General features: G+C 45.5%; 6 protein-coding genes across 6 annotated transcripts; 4 read left to right on the forward strand and 2 right to left on the reverse strand.

The window, feature by feature from the left end:
* Positions 1–2493: 2493 nt before the first annotated feature.
* N7509_006448 (cytochrome P450) lies at positions 2494–3851 on the forward strand (the record flags this gene model as incomplete). Its single annotated transcript, XM_056631085.1, has 2 exons — positions 2494–2599; positions 2737–3851. 2 exons carry the CDS (start codon positions 2494–2496, stop codon positions 3849–3851), a joined length of 1221 nt encoding a protein of 406 aa, XP_056490387.1.
* A 3864-nt stretch (positions 3852–7715) lies between these two features.
* Positions 7716–9011, forward strand: N7509_006449 (wax synthase family protein; the record flags this gene model as incomplete). Its single annotated transcript, XM_056631086.1, has 2 exons — positions 7716–8464; positions 8537–9011. 2 exons carry the CDS (start codon positions 7716–7718, stop codon positions 9009–9011), a joined length of 1224 nt encoding a protein of 407 aa, XP_056490388.1.
* A 611-nt stretch (positions 9012–9622) lies between these two features.
* On the reverse strand, positions 9623–11375 carry N7509_006450 (cytochrome P450; the record flags this gene model as incomplete). The annotated part of the gene is made up of 6 exons (XM_056631087.1): positions 9623–9728; positions 9802–9968; positions 10023–10625; positions 10708–10925; positions 11057–11258; positions 11325–11375. 6 exons carry the CDS (start codon positions 11373–11375, stop codon positions 9623–9625), a joined length of 1347 nt encoding a protein of 448 aa, XP_056490389.1.
* Positions 11376–16095: 4720 nt separating this feature from the next.
* N7509_006451 (uncharacterized protein) lies at positions 16096–16924 on the forward strand (the record flags this gene model as incomplete). Its single annotated transcript, XM_056631088.1, has 3 exons — positions 16096–16253; positions 16311–16862; positions 16900–16924. 3 exons carry the CDS (start codon positions 16096–16098, stop codon positions 16922–16924), a joined length of 735 nt encoding a protein of 244 aa, XP_056490390.1.
* Positions 16925–16932: 8 nt separating this feature from the next.
* Positions 16933–18399, reverse strand: N7509_006452 (glycoside hydrolase family 30 protein; the record flags this gene model as incomplete). The annotated part of the gene is made up of 1 exon (XM_056631089.1): positions 16933–18399. One exon carries the CDS (start codon positions 18397–18399, stop codon positions 16933–16935), a length of 1467 nt encoding a protein of 488 aa, XP_056490391.1.
* Positions 18400–19923: 1524 nt separating this feature from the next.
* Positions 19924–20611, forward strand: N7509_006453 (uncharacterized protein; the record flags this gene model as incomplete). Its single annotated transcript, XM_056631090.1, has 4 exons — positions 19924–20089; positions 20144–20269; positions 20326–20481; positions 20538–20611. 4 exons carry the CDS (start codon positions 19924–19926, stop codon positions 20609–20611), a joined length of 522 nt encoding a protein of 173 aa, XP_056490392.1.
* Between the last annotated feature and the right edge of the window lie 237 nt (positions 20612–20848).

The raw sequence follows: 20848 nt of genomic DNA on the forward strand, positions 1-20848 counted from the left end.
CGGCGAGAGGATGGGCCAATGTTATGCATGCTATTGAGTCTCATCGTTTCAGCTCTGAGTGGATGTGCTCCCCGGCTATCGACTGTGCGAGAGTGGCATCTGGAATGGTTTTGGTATTCATGGCCAGCAGTAAGTTATGCTCCTTGCATTCGCATAATCAAGCTGGAATTAAAGATGAACTCACCTATCGTTGCTTTAGACTTGGTTCTCAGAGGCATTTTACCAGGAAAATACGGCCCCTGTAGCTTACCTTTACAACATACCAGCCGCTTTTACATTCACTGGCTACAAGATAGGTAGAACTGCAATGGATATGGGGTACGTATATTTCCACCACTTGGTGTGGATGTTGTAACATTGGCACTAACCTCACAGGTTTCTTGCCTTGATTGGGACTCTGTACCGCGCATTGTCGTATCTTCTTTTTGCCTTCTGGGGTTGGAAATCTGGATAGCGATCAACCTCGAATGTCCACATTTACATTGCCTCGGATAGTTTCAGAGATTGATATAAAACCCCCTAGTCTTGAGATAAGTTGAAGTAATCGGCTCCCCAACTTCCAGAGACTTCATCAATATCGGATAGGCCCATGGTCGCCAACTCCAAAAAGAGAAGGCCAACACCCAAACATAACCCATTATTCTCTTCAGAGCCGTATCGTTTGCCATGATCCCATATTTTTTAGACAGGTATTTGGCCACATTCTCTACTGCAAAGGCAATTGGCTGGACTGTAAGAAATATCGTAGCGCCTGCATTATCCAGGGATATACCGATCGCAAGATCAAGTGAAAGATGGATCAGTCCAGAAATGAAAAAGCAAAGGAAGTATCGCGCATAGCGAGAAGTGATAGTGTTCGGGAGAAGAGGAGTTACGGATATGATGAAGTCAGCATTCGAGGTGAGGAAGCTGCGAAATGTTTGGTGCCAAAACTTCCTTTTAATGGTGACATTGTTAGCACTAATGACGGACCGAAAAGGATGCTGCGTCCTCACTCACCCCCAGAACCTCCGAACCGACCATGCTTCAAGTGCAGATGCATGAAATGAGGGCCAGTGTGACGGAGACGAGAAATGGAGGCACACTGCGGCGATCGATAGAAGCTCATAGATAGCATTAAGAAGAAGGAAGGTAGTGATGACGAAGAAGAGATGAAGATGGATCAGGGGCGGCAAACACTCCCAGGATAAATTGAGCAGGATACTGCTTTGGCCCAGGAGTGGAAAGATCTCTTTTTGCTTGGGGATCCAGTCCAAATAGGAGCAGGTCAAGAAGACATACACCGCTGTACAGCAGATGAGAAAAAGGCTCCGGAATTTCTCTTGAACGAATTTTCCCCTCCGAAGAACTTCTCCTTGGCTGCCACCAAAGCTATAATTCGGGATACTTTGCCATTTTGTATCAAGGCGACGGAAGTTATTGGGAATAGACAAGGTAAACCAGATGGTATCTCCGTTCGCAATCAATCCTTTTTCATTTTTCCATTCTTGATGCTCCGCGTAGCTGATGCGGCTGTGGACAAGAATATCATAGCTGTTGAAGACCTAGATCCAGGCTCCCATTGCCAGGATTCCTCGTAAGGGAGTGGGGATATGATGGGTTTGACAGACTGCACTTTGAATGGACATGGCAAGCCCAATAATGACGAAAATGGCGATATAACGCAATGAGGACTTAGCCGAGGTGAAAGTGGTAGCAGATCCAAGGATAAAATAGATCAGCATATATTGACTGCCGACCTTGATGGTGGCTAGCGCAGACTGAACATGTCCCATTCAGGAATTCTTTAGGACCTCCTGGATTAGGAGTAGAAAACCGAAGTGGATCATACTCAGTTGTTCTTTGATACAATGTAAGAAGAAGACAGAGGGGGGAGAAAGAAGAGAAAGTATTTGTAATTCAACATATTTTACACCCTTTCATTCCAAAACCCCTGTGTCATACATAAGTTCCAATAGGTCACTCATCCCTTGCATGGGAATCGTCAGCGGAATAAAAGTCAGACTTCGGTTAAGTGGTATATATCACGCGATAAAAGATTACAGCTGTTTATTAAACCTTTTTCCAGTATCAGAATTTCAAACCACCTTGACGATGGCGCATTCATATCATCACACTTTACTCCTATCTACCCTCCCATGGATAACCATAATCTGGCTGCTGAAGATCATGGGTGCTAAGTCCTCCTATATCATCCTATTAATATTTGGAGGAATCGGTGCCCTGATATACCAATGTCACATTTACCCAGTCTATGCAACCCCTTTCCGATCCCTGCCCACCCCCAAGGCAAGTTTCTCCAGCCGTATTTCCTCAAAAAGAAACAAAAGGCAAAAGGGGAGACTGATATATAGGAACTTGTTCTAGACCCGAAGCTTTTGGTTGGGTAATCACGCCAAACCCGTTAAATTAATCGGCCGAGAACTTCCCCAGCTTTGTAATGAGTTCCTGGGAGAGCAAATCATCAGATATTACACTTTCTTCAGCGTTGAGATGATCATCGTGTTGGGACCAGAAGCTATTTCTGAACTGTGTTTAAAACAACATCACAGCTTCTCGCACTCCAAAACCATCGAGCTTCTTGCAGAAGCTGGCTTAGGTTACCCCGGGTTGCTTGCCGCAAGAGGACGAAAGCACAAAGTATGTTTCAGAAGATTATAGATAACATTTCTCATAATCCTTTAATCCTTCCTGCAAACTTCATTTATAAATCTTTGGCTTAACATCCCCAAATAGTATCTTCGCAAATTATTTTCACCGGTGTTCACCCCGGTACAGTGGCCAAGATAAGCACTTCCTTGTGGGAGGGCTGTCTGGAGTTGGTTCGAGATATTGGACAACATACACCCACTCTAAACATTAGTCAGTGGTCATCACGATCCATCCTAGAGCTCTCGGGCACATGTGTGTTTGGTCAAGAGAGTGATTGGCTGTCCCGATATCCATGTCTTCTTGGGAGCTTGGACCGCAGGGTGGCAAACGGACAGGTCAAGAAGGCCGTTCTGTCAATATTTCCTCGCCTGATTCGCTCGCTTCTGATGTTGACCCTATGCAATCGCAAAGACTTAGCCGATCTGGGGTATCTGGAATATGTCGCGCGAGACTTGCTACAAATCGAAAAACGAAAGCTCGTGGAGCCAATCAAGCCCAGTTACACCATCAACATCATTTCTGTCATGCTCAAAGATGGGAGCCTTACCGACGAGGAAATGCTGGGCCATATCCTAATATTCCTAGCTGGAGCCTCAGAAACAACTTCCGCGACGTTCCAATGGATGATTCTCGAACTTTGCAGACACACAGCGGTTCAGACAAAGCTGCGTGATGAAATTCAGTCTCGTGGGCATTCATTATCTAGAAGTGACGGTGGCAAGTCTCTCTTTTTGCAGATTGAGGCTTTCCCGTATTTACGGGCAGTCGTCGATGAAGTGCTCAGGCTGCATCCGGCGGTTGCATTAACGGAGCATGAAGCGACTCGTGACACCACGATCATGAATATCCCGATTCCTAAGGGAACCTTGCTACTATGTCCCCCACTGGCGGCGAATTTAAACACTCGAGTTTGGGGCAAGGACGCCACGGTATTCAATCCTGAGCGCTGGCTAAGTAGAGGACCAGCAAGCCAGAAGTCGACCAACCAAAACCCTTGTTCAAACATGACATTCTCCCATGGTCCACGGAGCTGCCCTGGTCAGTCTATCGCAAGAAAAATGTTGACATGCCTAACAGCCGCATTTATCTGTCAGTATCAGGTTTCGTTGGAGAACCCAGAGCAACCCTTTGCGTCAACTGAGGCGGTCTACGTGAAACCGATACCAGATTTAATGGTTCAATTGATTGAAATTACCTAGTGCAATGAGGAGAAGCGTTTGATATAGGTAAATTGTTGCGATTGGTTAGATTTAGAATAGTAGCCTAGGCTCCCATTGGATCTTCATTTCGAAAGGCAGGAATAGCTTGAAGACACACATTACACTCTCGCAATCTCATCCTGCCCTCTACCAGAGCGCTACATGGTGGTGGTGGTATCTTGATACCATATCCACGTTCTATTCGACCCGCTCGTTCTGATCGTGTAACCCCCATGATCTCCGACATCTACAAAATAGTTTTTCTGGTAAGTCTTTCCAGGCAAGAACGACAAGCTCCATTAGCTTGATGAACGGTTCCTAGGCTCTTCTGTTCTCGGCAAGGAAAATACTCTCTAGAAGGTACCTTGATCCCCTGAGCCGCTATCCTGGTCCGTTCCTTTAGAGCGTGTCGAGGGCCTCTTATGCGACTGCCTATGCTCAGGGCAAGCTGCACAGGCAAATGAAGCGCCTTCATGACCAGTATCGGGGGGGTTGTCCGTATCGCCCCAGATGAATTAAGCGACCGAAATGAGGAAGCATGGAAAGACATATATAGCCTCTTGAGGAAGTTTCCCAGGGAGATGCGCTTTTGTAATGTGTCCAAGAGGAAAGCCCCAAGTGTGGTGGCCGCTCCCGATAACGTGTTTCATGGGTAATCCGGCCACCCGAGCTGGCCGGCCACCCAAAACACCATATTAAAAGCGATAAATTACAATTCGATAGCTCAACAACCATAGTAATTCAAAGCTAAATATTGAAGTTCTATAACCTCTATCATACCCTTGTCACAAAAACCGAAGGAAAAAATAGTCTGGATATATATATCTCGCGAAATATCTCTTTTTGACAAAATACACAAATTACAGTGTATTTAATGGTAATCTGATAAATAAATCAATAATATTAATTAAAACTGAGATATATTGCTCTATATATTGCAATAGAAATATCTGATAAAATATAGACCGAAAAAAGGTATGGTTGTTGAGATATCGAATTATAATTTATCGCTTTTAATATGGTGTTTTGGGTGGCCGGCCAGCTCGGGTGGCCGGATTACCCATGAAACACGTTAGCATCCACGGCAACCAGAAGCGCGCTATCCTCCGTGCATTTTCAGAATCTGCACTTCAGTCCCATGAGCATCTTCTGCGACCATTTGTCGATACACTCGTCCAAATGCTCCATCCCATGCGCGGAAAGAAGCAAAGCGTCGTAGATCTGACAGAATGGTACAATTATGTCTTGTTCGATTTTATGGCCTTTGAGTTATTTGGTGAGTCACAACGCCGTTTTGAGAAAGGGACTTCTCACGCCTGGGTGGATATGCTTTTCGGTTCTATCAAAGCATGGGCCTTCGTCAGATAATCTAGATATTTCCCCTCACTTTCCTGAATTATGAAAGGTGCCGTGTTCTTAATTCGTCGTGACCTGCTCTTACACCGGTCCGCCAAGTTTGCATCAATTGTGTCTAAAATTCCTGAAGAGAACGTCTCAGAATCAAGTCATACTGACTTTGGCACATATTTCTGGGCTATTAATGACCACAAGTCGACTTTTATCTAAGGAAGAGGTATGGTCTAATCCCAGCTTTATGATGATGGCGGGAAGTGAGACTACAGCGACCCTCTTATCCGGTTGCACATTCTTCGCCTTAAAGTATACAAGAAGCTTTCTTTCCAAATATGGCACCGCTTCGCCTCCCCGATTAAAATGATATTCTCTTCATTGGCGGATGTGTCATGCCTGCGTGTTATCCTCCAAGAAACACTGCGTATGTACCACCTCTACCGCTTGGCATGCCGCGATTCTACCAAATGGTGGTGCTGTAATCTCAGGGCGATTCATCCCAGAGAACATATGCAAATTCACTACAGTGAGGATGGTATTTCAAAAGTACTGATAACCCCAGACCTGCGTGGCGGTTGCTTCCTGGGCGATCTACCAGTCCTCGTCACACTTCAAGGATTCCCAGTTGTTCCTTCCAAAGCCATGGTTAGATGCTGATGCTGGAGGTGAAGATGTCAAAGGGGCCATGCAGCCCTTCTCAGTGGGTTCGAGGTCGTGTCCAGGGAAGAAGTCAGTCATCCATTTTGTGGACGATTCCAGTTTGAGGCTGATTTATCCTACAGTCTAGCGTTTGGGGAGGCGAGCTTGATCCTTGCCCGATTAATATGGGCGTTTGATCTGGAGTTATCTCCCCAGTTCTCGAATTGGACAGATCAACGGGCATATATAATCCGGGACAAGGGCCCATTACTCGCCAAACTGACACGACGCTCCTGAGAACGGCACGTCTGTGGTTCTGAGTAGCCTCTTCACTAGATGCTTTAAACAAAGGCGGGCTAGAAATCAATGTATATAGATATATGTATATATATACATTTATCAATGAGATGAGAATGAGCTGCGAAGACCAGTTCGGAATTCTACCTACAATGAAATGGAACCTTTCTTGCTTAGCACTTAGTAATAGTCCATGGGGCGGAGGAAAGAAAGGGGCCGGCGACGGATGAAAGATAAAGGCACGAAAGAAGAAACAGAACTTAAATCTTGTAAATAACATCATTTGACGAACTGAGAGAGTGGTCAAATACCACTAGGACCCCTCAGGATATGCTTATTTATCGTTCATCCAAGTTGTCCTAGTATTGTATCACAACACACCCTACTTCGAATGGAAAGGCCCCCCAGGCCATTCGAAGTGATCGGAAGACCTTCAATCAATCATATGATTCTATTTGACATGTTCAGTACTAGCTAGTACATCAATTCGTCATCCTATCATAAGGTGTCAGCATATTTGTCCGTTCCCTAATTGCCATACTCCACTCCGTAACCATGCCAGAATAATCCCTCATATCATGAGACTCAAATCAATGTGCCCAAAGTCTCGATTTGCGGCACGTACAGTTACGCAATCCTTCAAAAGCATGTCAATGTAGGGAAGAATATCAAAGACCAAATCCGGGTAGCAGTGGTCTCCACATGCACCGGGAGACCGCCACCTCCCAAACTCTGTATGTAGACTCGTCTCAAATAGAATATCAGTCGAATGATTAGCACCAACGCCACTCATAATTTCGCCGACCGGGCTTGAAGCGGGGAATCCGTTATTGAGATAAGCTGCCGCTCAGAACGCCTGTAACTCCGCGACAATCGTAGTATTGAAAGTCACTTTGTACCCAACGAACACGATGGATCGTCCCCCTAGAGCATAGTATGTGGGGCCATAGATCGGGCAAGGCTGGTAGGATGCCTGCAATGAAAGTCTCGTCTGTTGAAAGATGATAGCAGCTGAAGTTTTGGAAAGTGGCGCAATATGAGCTGATTCACCATTTTGGGAAGCTGTTGAGATGTGATATCAGATGCAAAGCATATTTTTGCACTGCTTGAGTCGTCTTAAAAAACAGTCGGGCGATGGAAGGCAGAAGACTGGTTGGTGTTCATTGTTCCAAGGACCCAAAAATCTGTTATCTTGCAGATTCAACAATGAGGACCGATGAAGAGAACAGCCATATAGTAGAAACCCTACGAGCACGAAAACCCAGAAGCCAGTGGTACTGCCTTTCCGCCCGAGAGACAAGTACCGTTCGACGCGTCTCCCATGACGATATTCTTAGTCCTCGCCGTGTCAAAACTCGGCGTGCGTGTTTGTCTAATCACCTTACGCAGCGAGAGGCGTTCACCTTGCAGGAGTCACATTCCTTAATGCGGGCTGAGAGAGACTCCGCTGCCCCTAGCGAGGAAAAAGCAAAACGAGCGCCGATCGAGCAGTAATGAAGCCCTTATAGCGATACAGCGCTCAATCTGAAGTATTTTAGAGTTGTCACCAGATTGATATTCACAGCATCTCATGCCACAATGTCGTGTCTCCTGAAATTGGCGGCCACCATGGCAGCAGAGTATTTGGTCGCCTCGGTAACTCTTGCCTTCACCGCAAAAGATTCAAGCGTACGAAAACTGTGCTGCCTCTCCCTTCTTGCTCTAGCAGTCCTCGAAACGCGGCTCCTGTCTTTCTTGTCGGGCCCTGAGCTGCTGCGAGGAGTCTTCGCGTTCGCCTGTCTCGTGAAGACGCTCCATTTCGTCAGCCTCTTCCTCATCCTCCGCGTGGAAATCAGCCAACTACTTCCACAAATTCACAAGCCGCCTGCCAATTTTCTGGCCTCGTTGAACTGCGTCACAAGTACTCGCGGAATCGGAACAAGGTGGGAGGTGAATACCTGGACACACCGTGGCCATGCCTCACCTCCAAACCAACCCCCAAAAGCAAAAGGGGCGTACATCGCCAGGACCCTACTTACCCTTATCTGGCAATACACAGCCCTCGACCTTCTAAATTTCGGCGCAGTTCGCTACTTTCAGCGAGAATGGCCCGGCGCCCTGGCCGCAGATGCGGAGTTTCTCGGGCCAGCCTCGAGTAAGGAGCAGCTAATTGCGCGCCTTCCGCTCTCGTGCCTGCTACTGGTCGATCTGCGCTTGCTGTTTTCGATGATCTACAAGATTATTGCCCTAGTGTCTATTGCCTTCTTCTTGGGATCTCCGGAATCCTGGCCGCCGCTCTTTGGGAGGGTGTGTGATCTCAGGCGTTTCAGTGTCAGGGATTGTTGGGCGTAAGTTTTCTCTTATTAATTGATATCTTTTCGTACTTAACAACTAGATACTGATTTATTGCGTGTTCGCAGCATATACTGGCATAGCCTCCTCCGCTGGCCCCTAGTAACAATAAGCAGCGCCATACAAAACTGCCTCATCCCTGCCCCAGGCAAACCCCAGCGAATAATCCAACTTTTCCTGATATTCTCCATCTCCGGAATCCTGCACATGCTGAGCGCTGTATACGCCGGAGTGCCCGACAACATCGGTGCCATAATGCTCTTCTTCGTGAGCAATGCCGCTGCAATCGTCGTTGAGGACCTCGTCAGGCCTCGACCTCGAGCAGACAGGTACTCCGACACAGCGTGGACGCGTTATCTGGGTATCTTGAGTCTGCTTACGTGGACCTATCTGTCTGTGCCGTTGTTTGCATATACTGCGTTGAGATTGCCTGTTAAGACGAACGAGGTTATGCCGTTTAGTTTTGTAGAGGAGGTTGGGTGGCGTGTAATAGCGGGAGTTGTTTCTGCGGGGTGGGCTGGTTGGACTTTGATTGTGGGATGAACCGTGTGATTTGATGCTGGACGGTTGTACATGCGGGGGAAGTAGAAGGACTCGGAAAGACGTTGATTACAGATGCGGTTGTGCTTCGGTCTAGGGTGATCTATGACAGATCTGTTTAACAAATCAACGACATAACCTAACTTTTCATCCCACAATTTAGAGACTTGTCCCTCCAAAACCTCGCGAATAGTAGGTATCACCAACTGTTTATCACAGGCATAATTCCAATGCCGATCTGAGATTTGCATGACGGGTCTAATCGACGAATAGTATGTGGGGTTTTGATCACCCGTGCCTTGCATGGTCACAGCGATTTTATTGACTCATCATTCCCAACATGAAGTCAGTGGAAGGTCAGAAAGTAGATAACCTCCTGCTCAGTTGCTGAAATTACTGCCCGTTGGTGCATGCTCGTCACCGCAGTACGGAGTACGTGGCTTCGCCTAGGGGTTTCTGTTTCTGAAGATGGACTTTCACATTTCACGCGCACGCAGTACTCCGTATAGTACCATGCATCACTTTCTTTCCTTCCTGATACCTCGCCCTCGAAGAAAAACTCATGTATCAGTCCCTCGGCATCAATCTCACAAGCAGAGACCCCTTCTCCCAAATTAGAAACGCCCGATGATCATCCCACCTATGACACCCTGGCGAAACTGCAGATCAAAGCTCCACAGGATTCGCGCAAGGATGAGCCCGGCTTCCATGTACGCCATGCTATGACCATGTCAGTTTCGTCAAGTCATTCCTTCGGATGTGGATGTAGAGATTATCGGAATGGAACACAGACCTCTTGCCAGGACAGCCTCTAAGACCTAGAGAGAAAGGCTGCATAGCGGCCTTATTATCGTTCAGGCACGGTGGATCGTCCAGCCATCGCTCTGGAATGAATTGGTCTGGGCTGGAGAATTTTGATGGGGATCGGGAGGTAACCCATGACGGAACGCTGACAGTTGTCTGTGAATATGTTAGCTTATATCCTATAAAAGGCACAGGCGCGATATGCAGAACCTTTTCCGGAACATATCGGCCGGATATCATCGCGCCACCCGCCGGGGTTGTACGCGGCATGCCCAGTGGCACTGGAGGATACAGCCGCAATGTCTCTGTAATGACACTGTGAAGATATGGAAGCACTGCTAGCGATGAAAGGACTATCTCAGTGGGCGCTGAAAAGCATTGTCGCACTTCTGAGGTAAGCCGTTGGTATGAATGTGGGTGCTTTAGGAGGTAGAATGTGCATCCGGACAACAATGTAGCGGTCGTTTCGCTCCCGGCCATCATCAAAAAGCTGTAGTTTGGTAGCATTTCATCCTGCAGTAAGACCGTTTCAGGGTTATTGCCGCTGCTGCTCTGAACATGAGCCATGAAGACCGGTTTCTTCTGCTCGTCCCCTTTGGGTATATGCCCGGAGAGAGCACGATACTTCGTATCGCGATGCCCCAACGAGTCCCGACATAGGAAGAGCACGAGAGGCTTAAGTAGCATGGCAGCAGACGAAAAGAACGTCGGGATGGCAAGAAACGCCCAAGCCTTGACCGTCCCAAAGAGCACTTCCACCCACGGATGATAGCTCGCTTCTTCAAGGCACCCAAGTGGCTTCCCGAACAGCTCCTGCGCCATGAAACCAAAGATAACATAGTTGAACCACTTCGTCAGATCTACATATCCATCCTCCCCCGCCTTCTCCGCGCACCGCTGCCCCCAACTTCTCAATCAGAACATCGACATAAGGCAGCAGAACCCGTTCATGATCTCTCAGAGCCGAGTCCGAGAACGCACGCAGAATAGCCTTCTTCTGCCGGCGATGGATAACCTCAGGGGCAACAACAATACTCGCCGCTTTCTTGGACGACTGGTAGAAGCGCATGTCCTTGGCGAAATTGCTCGAGCGGACGTAGATGTCCTTCCAGGCTTGTTCATCACGATTAGACCTGTGCATGGGAATCCCATGGAACTTACGTAAGTGGGAGTAGTCCCACTTATATAAGCAGGACTCCCATGGAACCTATGGGAATGGGACTCCCATGCACAGGTCTAATCACGATAGCTCAGCTCGTCAGGGGCGATGCGAACGACATCGCCGTATCGGTCGTGGAGGGCGTGCACATAGAGATGGAGGCGGCCCTGCGTGTAGGCAATTATGTATGGGATTCGAGAGATGGTTGAGAGGAGGGGGCCTCGGTAACTCCTCAGTGGGTGGAGGTAGCGGTTGTAAGTTATTGTCCACCCCGCGTAGAAGAGAATCTTTTCGTGCGGACATGTTAATTATCAAGGCACGTTAAATAACAAATGGTAGATTGGGGAACATACGGCCAGGAGGCTTATTTGCGCAGCATGTCCGACAGATATTGCTGGAGACATCGTGTTGTGCGGCAGTTTTTTCTGAGCATCTCGTCGAGATCAACTCGTCCGCACGAAATGACCTGTTTTCAAGAAGAGTAGTACTGTAAAACCTGCTTAGTACGATGCCACGTGCACAGCCAATTTGTATCGTACTAAGGAGGTATCGCATTATAATGTTTCAAATATATATTTTTGGTTCACATACAAAATTTCATTTAAAAAAGGACCTAATATCACTCTGCTTTTGCGCATTTAACTTCCTAGTTTGTATCACTCTCTCATGCCTATAAAGATTAGATATCATCTGCGCTGAGCCTTCTTCTTGCTGCTCTTTATATAGGCATAGTGTCTCCAATACCTTTATAGCATTGTTTATTAATACTAATAGTATATCAGACAAAACAGATATATCATCATCATCTACTTCTTCCTCAAATTGACTGAGTACTATATTATCCAAGGTCTTAATTCCATCTTAGACTATTTTATCCTCAGGATTAAGAAAGCACTTAGTATTTATAAGATCGACTATTTAGGGTCTTAATATTAAGAGATTAGATAAGATTTCATCAATTATTAGCTGGTGAAAGATGGGAATGCTCGTAGGCTGTCTGCGTTGGCAGACGGGTCGATCGCGAGGAGACAACACCACCACACTCGCAGAGTACAAGGAGACGATAGGCAAGCGTGACGCTATAGAGAATCAACAGAACGAATAACAGAACGAATAACAGAACCTTTCATAAGCAGTATACCGATACTGCAACCTCAGCAGCCTCAGTAGAACATTTCATAAGGGGGGAACATATATATTGAATTAATAATCTAGAACGAACGCTACTTATTCTCTAGAAACAAAGCAGGGGCCTTATTGCTAAGGCTTCTGTCACATAACCCTAGGGCACCGATGTTGAGAGCAGAAATCCCTATTATATACTACCCTCCCCCGAAAAATTAACCGTCCCTTAGTTAATTTGTAAAACAAAACAAAACAAAAATACTAAAACAAAACTAGTAAGACAGGATAACCACACTCTGAATACTCCTTTATTAAGCTCTCTAGACCCTATCGCCGATTAATAGGCACCTAGCCCCTATAGGATAAGCCTACCTCTGCTTCCGGAGTAGCTTACTAAATACTGGATAGTATTAAGTCCTTAGCTGTAGCGGTTACAGGCCCTTCCGGTAGCAGTCTATATTCTAGTAAGTCAATAAGCATCCCCTTATTAATTCGATCAAAGAAAGAGTTCTTCGTTTCTTAAGATATTTTATTATCTCAAAGCAGCACAGGTATTTATACCAGGCCTCTATTCTCTAGTCGTTAATTAAGTCTCTTACTGCCTTCAGGTCTTTTCTAAAAAGCTCGTCTAATTCTATATATACAGAAGGGCTATCCTATTATTGCCGTCCGACTAGACAGTTCGGGATTTTATAGCAGATAGTCCGAAACTATACCCCTACGGCAAAAGGGAAGAGAATAGTACTATATCGGGAGAAAGGATAGCCAGAGGGTATTTTCAATACTAGTATTATTGTACGATACATATCAGCTAGTTCTTACTAGGTATTAGCTTCTATACAGTCTAGTATCTTGTAGTTATTCTAGATAGCAGTATACCAGGGTAGGCAGGTACAGCGTACTATTATAGCAGAACCGGTTAAACTATAGGAGAGCAAGGGAAGAGAAAGACAAACGTTACTAATATTACAGATTTATTTTATCTATTAGATCCTATACTTTTCTTTATCTACAGGTATCTATATAGATCTTCTAATACCGGCTATAAAACTATCCGGAACATTGCCTTACTTCTGAATATTAGTCTACTAGGACTATAGGCGCCCTATTTTATATATACCCTTCAGTAGTTTAGTATAATTCCTCTTATTCTCTTTAGTAAGAGAGACAGATCCCTGCAATAAGCTTCCCTCTCTACCGGTATCAAGATATTTATAGATATTAATATCTAGATACCGAAACGTAGTATTCTCCCTAGGTTAGGTACTCTTAGCATAATAGAGATAGGAGATCAAACGCTATACATAGTCAGATCAAAAGAAGATATAGGATATATAATAGAACAGATTCTAGCAGATTAGCTATAAAATATTAGAATACTATATCCCCCCTAAGCCAGCCGAGTTCCTTACTTATAGGGCTAAGGTAGTAGTAGTATATTCTGAATTTCTAATAGATTAAGGGCCATAAGCTATCAGAATGTTCACCGTTAAGGTCTTCACCGAGCTATAAGAAAAGATCTGTTAGTATCATACTACTATAGTTATATATATTATCTGTAGGGCAAATATCTAGAGAAGCTTCTGCATAGATCCTGTTAAGTAAGGTTTCTACCGATAGCTATTCAGTATAAGCTATAAAGTCAGCGATAAGCAGAGGGTACTGTTCCGGTCGAAATCAATAGAAGCCGAGATTATTTTTCTGCCAGAAACAAAACTATTTAGGGTAATCCTTTATAAATTAGTCCTACTTACCGATATACTGGTATAATAACAGAATATAAGTAACTAATTATTAATAGTTCTTAGACATACTCAATATTTGCAGGGTATCTACTAGGGTCTTAGTATAATTAGTACAGAGGTTCTTAGTTTTAATACTACCAGATCCAGTAAGTCGTCTTCCTAGAGCCCAGAGAGCTGTTAAACTCTCTTTTCGCTTAGAGAAGGTCTTATCCTTAAATACCCTATCTAATATTGATTATCGTAGCAAACATCTGTATTTTATATATTCCGAAGTAGGCAGAACAACCTTATCATCGCTTTTATCTGTAACTAGTTCGGCTGAGGGTAATGGGAAAGCTAGCAAAGAAGCTAGCAGAGATATCTCTAGATCAGAAAGGCTATCCTAAACATCTAAGCTTTAATCTAGGTCTATTTAGTCCTCTGCAGGTAGTTCCTCACCAAAAATACCGTCTTCTTCTTCTATATCATAATCTTCAGATATAGACACAACGTCGGTTTCTAGCAGGGTAGCGCTCTTCTTAGGAGAAGGAGGAAGAGTTTTAGCTTACAGCTTAATTTAGGGGAGGTCGACTCCTTCGCCTTTTAGACACACAAACCCATCTTAGTCTAATTACAGACCTACACGGCCTAGAAGGTCCTATATAATTAGTAACAGAATTAGCTGATTAAACGTGCGGATTAGGTTACTTGATTCTATATACTTTAACCTAAGGCCTCTGCTCTCTTTTATAAAGATGCAATGCTTAATAATACAGTTGTTAATAGATAGTTTAACGTCGCTATAGGTTAATTCAGTATTTAGCAGCTTACTGACCTTTTCCGAAAACGTACGGTTTATTACCTATTAGAAGAACTCTGTAGTATTTCGACTATCTTAGTTACTGCTGTCACAGGGTTGACAAGTTGCCGCGCGCTACCTTAGTATGTATATCGGTGCCTAGGAATATCAAAGCAAGAGCTTTGATATAGTGGACGTTTTGGTCTATTGGAATTGGTACATGATCCTAGGCATTACCGTTACAATTGTGCCGAAGAAGGATAGAGGCCTACGCCTCTGTGTTGATTACCGAGGGTTAAACAAAGTCTCTGTTAAAAATCAGTATCCTCTGCCCCTTATCTCAGAGATTCTTGACCGCCTTTCCGGGGCTAAGTTCCTTAGTAAGATCGACGTACAGGACGCATACTATAGGATCTGTATTCGAGAAGGAGAAGAATAGAAGACTGCGTTTCGAACAAGATATAGCCATTTTGAATATATGGTTATGCCCTTTAGTCTTACTAACGTACCCGCAACATTCCAAAGTTACATCCATACCGCGCTTTATAGTCTTCTCGACACTATTTGTATCGTATATCTGGATAATATTCTGATCTTTTCCAAAACACGCGAAGAACATACGAAACATCTATGTTTAGTGCTCGAAAGGCTACAGAAAGCACAGCTATTCGTCAAAGCGTTGAAATACAGCTTCTATAGATCATAAGTCGAATTCCTTAGCTTTGTTGTTAGTCGAAACGGCATCTCTATAGACCCAGAGCGGGTTCGAGCCATATAAGAGTAGGAACAGCCAACGTCCTACAGGGACATTTAAGTCTTCCTCGAATTCTGCAACTTCTATCGAAGGTTTATCGAGAAGTACTCTTTAATCGCGTTATCCCTTATAGAGCTTCTTAAGGGAAGTAAAGACGGAAAAAAACCGGGGAATATCAAACTAAATAAGAGGGAATCGGAAGCTTTTCGAGACCTTCTCTATACCTTCTCAACAGCGCCCCTTCTTTGTTACTTCAATCCAGAAAGGCCTATTCGACTCGAAACTGACGCATTAGGTTTTAGAATAGCCGGAATCCTCTTGCAACCGGACGACCAGGGAATATAGTACCCTATTGTGTTCTGGTCTAAGAAGTTCTCGTCTACAGAACGAAATTATACAACACCGGATCAAGAGCTATTCGCAATCGTTTATTTATTTAAATACTGACGTTAATACCTCAAAGGGAGCCGGTACACCTGCAGCACTGCCCTCATGGAGATTGGTCCAGTGGTCAATATTGACGTCTCTCGTAGGCTGCTTGATTATCGCTCTCCAGGTTCGCGAAGTACCTGTGTACGAACCTCCTCCTTGGGCTTGAACCCTTTGGACAGTTTCACTATCTTCTTCCGTGGTGTATCCTTGCTAACGATAAGGTAGTGATACTCTGTGGCTAGCGATCTAGTGGTGAGGCTATTCATACGAACCGTTACCTGCAAGCGCAAATGCTTGCTCTTCTTCCTTTCGTTCGCTTTGTGTATCATGAAGTTCTCATGATCCTGTTTGTTGAGATCCTACTCTTCCTGAGCATACAGATATCGCTGGGTAAAGGCTCTTTAGCAGACTTCGGTACCTCCTATACACTCTCCCCAGCAAGTGTAGGGTGAGATGCTTCCACACATTCTCATTGATGGCAAATGAAAGTATGTGGCCTCTCCAGGCTCTCTACCGAGCTTCTCAGTGAAGTTTTCGTGGTGCCGCGTCCACCGAGCGAAAATCTCCCGCTATTTGAGGACTGGACTCGAAAGCTCACGAGGGCGATGCATTGCTCCTGGATCTCTCGCAGGGCCCTTCAGGTGTACACTAGTTCCCTAAACAATGGCGCTGTTTGGGAGATGTGGTTGCAGATTCTTGAAGACACTGAAAGGCAACAAGCCCTTGATAGGCGTGCTGAAACTATGAATCTGGGATTTGTTTCTGTCCAACGCAGGGGAAAAATTCGCCCTACGGTGCGTACCAAAGAGCAACGAATTGCCTCTGTCGCAGAGAAGAAGCCGTCGCCCGTTCAAAATAAGAAGAGTGAAAATTCTGCTGCAGCAGAAAAGCTTTCCAAGAAACAGGCCACGCCAGTCAAAGATGGCAAGGCCGCAAAGAAGCGACGGGAAATCAAGAAAATGGCACTCAACGATTACCGCAATATGACCATTGAGCAGCTTGCTTCTCGCGCTGAAATAACAAGCGGTAACATGAAATCAAAGAAACAGAAGCACCGGTCAGACCGTGCAAAGCCAAATGGCTTCGATACAAAGCATGACTCTAACAACACTGGCCTAAAGTACGCCCTAGCTGGATGCCGGGAGCACCCAAGTAGTGACCGATTCACTGGGAATGTTACCACTCCACTCCTGTCCGCTCTCGGTTGTGACAGTCAAATAGACGTCGTTGCTGAAAGTGTTTTCAATCACAATAGAACGAGTGCCATCTGGGTTTAACGATGCCACCGACTGGATCCCTCCGCCATTTGAGTAAGTGTAGCTACCAGTACTGCTCAGCACAATAGCCCCAGGGGGCATAAATTTACTGAACTGGGCCATCATATAGTAAGCCGGTTGGTAGATCACTGCACCATTGCTGATGGTGACTAGGCCTTGGCAGGTAGCGCACCCACCACTGGAGAGATGGGGGCCATCGCTAGAGTCTGTACCAAGGGTCCATGCCGTCACACCGACGGCCCAATTCTGAAGAGGCCCCATGGTGAAATCAGCTGCTTGATTCCACGTTCCCGAGGGAGTCCAGCACTCGGTCATGTATTGCTTCACGGATGGATTGCTGTTGTGGAAAGAGGTGAGAACTGTCCAGTCCACATTGCTGGCGTAACAGTGCCAAGCAACCGAGTCAACGTATTCACTTGCGCCGTCGATGACGGTTTGAGGATAGCTGGGTACATCAGTATTGTGATCATACGCCCAAATATCCGTGTCGAGGCCGGCCTTCGATATAGCAGGGCCAATATAGTTTTGAATCAGCTGCGCAGATTCATCGGCGTACACATACATTGTAGGGTAGCCTGACTGACTGTTTAATGGCTCATTTTGAATCGTAATCGCGTCGATGGGGGCACCTAGACTCTTGAAGGCCTGTATGTACTTGACAAAATACTGACCAAATGCGCTCGCATAGCCTGAAGTGCCGGTGCCACCGCTTAGATAACCATCATTCAAGTTATTATTGGTTGTGGTTCCATCAATTACCCCATTCATCTTCATCCAGCCAGGAGCGCTCCAGGGCGAGCCAAATATCTTGAGATTAGATTGCAATGGTTTCATTGAGGCCAAAAGCTTGGCCATTGCGCTCCCACGATCGCCAAGAGCAAAACCGGAAAGCGATGTGTCAGGGGAGCCACTGTTATCATCATAAGTGTAAGCTGGATCAGCAGACAAGTCTGACGCTCCGATCGTGTGGCGCATCAAAGAGAAATCGGCACCTGAGCTGGTCATGAGGGTATCCAGCAGAGTTTGAAGACTCGAGCTGGACAGGGAGTTGAAAGAAGTGACGGTGGCATCAGTGACCGCAGCTCCGAATCCGACGATGGTTTGCTTGTGACCGGAGCTGGTATCATCGACAGTCAACTTCCAAGTCGACTCAGAGCCTGGATTTCCGCCGCCTTGAATCGGTGCGGGAATTGATGACAACTTATAGTTTTTAGCAGAATTGGAGCTGAATGCAGAGGCCGAACCTGCTCGCTTCTCTGCAGGTGAAGCCAAGCTGACTACAGCCAAGCCGAAGAGTGTAAAAGAAGTAAGTTGCATGTCGTAGATGCAAGATAATTCTTAGGGTTTAATAGCAGATTATTCCACTTGCTCTAGTATAATGGATATTCCCAAGATAGAGACCTCTCTATTTATGCCCTTCCTCGGATCTTTCTTCTCATCAGGGCCTGGAGTTTCCTGGATACTCGGGCCGCTACCTTAAATCCATTGTAATGCCACCCTCGAAATTTTAATTTTGGGGAATTTTAGTATCGTCTGCCCATCCAAGGAATTCCCTATGTGAATTATGATAAATTTCAAGTGGAGTCGGCCTTCGAAACAACCTGCGACGCAATCCCGGGCGGAGGGCATGAGCCAGGGTGCTCAGGCTCTTCTTCACCCCGCATCTTTCACTGGATCACCACAACGCCTCTAGAACCTACTGCGATTGGAAAGTAGAGGTATCCAGTTCGAGGTGAATTGCCGACAGTGCCGAATATCCAGTGACAGATTAGGAAATTGGTGAAGAGCCGAAGTTCGTTTTCGTATTTGCCCACGTCAGTCCTAGCTTAACTTAGGGTCTGCTTGTAGTATTACCCCCGGTATTCCCCGGGATGCAGGCTCGATTCGTACTAAGCTTTGAAGGCTAACCTTATTGAGCCCAGGTTTGGCCCTTTTTGTGGATCCTACCGGGGCAAAAAGCTGTCTTTAGATGCTGATAAAAGAATCAATTTTCATTAAGTTGTCGTAGATTCCGTGATTCCGCGGCACTAGGATTCTTTGATTTGTGGAAATATGACGAACGATCTACCAGATCAAAAGTACTTTGTCGTTTCCCAACACCCCTCAAAATCATTCACATCCACAAATCCAGTAATTTGATTAATACCGTTTCGAAGGTTTCAAGTGGTCAAACAATCGATTAGGCATCAGAAGGGTTGTTGCTAAACAAAGAAGAGACCAGACCCCATCTGAAAGTGGATCCGCACACGCAATCATTCAATTGTGACCTTGCCTCCAAGTCAAATTTTGAGTTTATTAGTGGTTTCTCGCAGATGGAATACAAGAGAAGACTACTTTTCTGATGTGTTAGTAAAAAGTAGAGTCAACTACTGCTCAAATGACCAGGCAAGACTAGGATGGTCGAGAGGATGGGAATGAAGCCAACGAACATTAGCCAGGCTGATGGGTCTGTATAGACCTTGAGATTTAGCTTACACAAAAGTTTTGCACACGTACACTAAAAAGTAAACCGCGATGCTTTCGAGACCCAGCTCCCAAGTGTCTGAAAATGGTCACCAAGAATCAAATTATTGTGCGCAGGGTGAAAACCATTCTAGTAATGCTTCCAGTTATAATATGATTACTGCTAGTTGATTCTTCAACGTAGCATTGCAGCGTAGCTATCGCTACGCGCAATAGCATCGATCAGAACTTACCGCAAGTAAATGGCACTAGCTATCAGCGTAAAAGGCAGATCTCATATAATCTGGTAGTCTTAGTATAAGAAGGCGGGTTTCAAAGACAAGCCTCTAATATTGATATAACAGCGCAAATTATTGCTTTCGTTTTCGAAATCTCAAAATGACTACCCGCATGCTTCTGTTTATTGGAGCAGTCTTAGCCGGTGTCGGGACGGCCTGCTCCACCCCAGGCAATTTCATCATAACCTTTTACGGCTTTCCAGATAATTCTCCCCCTGGCTCAGGCACGGCCTACAACTGTGGCGGCCGAAATTATATTGCCGGTGGTATGGTTGTGTCAACAAATGCTGAGTTTATTTGACTCACGATACGAATGATAGGCTCTGGTACCTACGATGACCCGGTGACAATTGCGACTGCGCCTGGCGAACTCGACGTTTGCGAAATCGTTTATCTTCCGCTTCTTACTAAATACGGTCGCCGCGAGGACGACTGTGCGCAGTGCAGTGAGTATAAGGTTTTCTAAATCCCCGAGCGAGCTTTTCTGCTGATCCGCCCGAAGCTACCGACTATAGTAATGGAGAACCTCACATTGACATCTGGACTGGGTCTTCAAACATCAATGGTGGCCAAAATCAGATCGACTGTGAAGATAATCTTACTTATGGAGGACGCTACACCATCGTGCGAAACCCGCCGACCAATTATGGCGTTAACAGTATGTTCTGCGGCGTTAGTTGATTCTAGAAATGGGACTGGTGCTAATCTACCTAGCCTCACCTCTGTTTGTGCCTCCTAGCACTTGCAACACGCAGGACGTCTACCCCGATAACCCGGCTCATTGCTAGACCATCATCTACATCCGGAAGCAACAACAGTGTCAATAGAGACATTGAATGGGAATTCAAATGCTATATGCCTAAGTCATGATACGCATATGTGTTCATGTGTATATATATTATAGCTCTTGATGGTCTTTCAAAGCCATTCCATAAAATTCTACGTCTGAAACGGATTAAGAACCATTTTCTGACAAGCTTTGTGTTTCGGCCCAGTCAACCCCTGGATATCAGCCTTAAAAAGGG

The sequence above is a fragment of the Penicillium cosmopolitanum genome (genome assembly GCF_028827165.1).
Source record: "Penicillium cosmopolitanum strain IBT 29677 chromosome Unknown utg000006l:49.0-5199605.0:1.0-5204138.0, whole genome shotgun sequence".
In the NCBI taxonomy this organism is placed as follows: Eukaryota; Fungi; Ascomycota; class Eurotiomycetes; order Eurotiales; family Aspergillaceae; genus Penicillium; species Penicillium cosmopolitanum.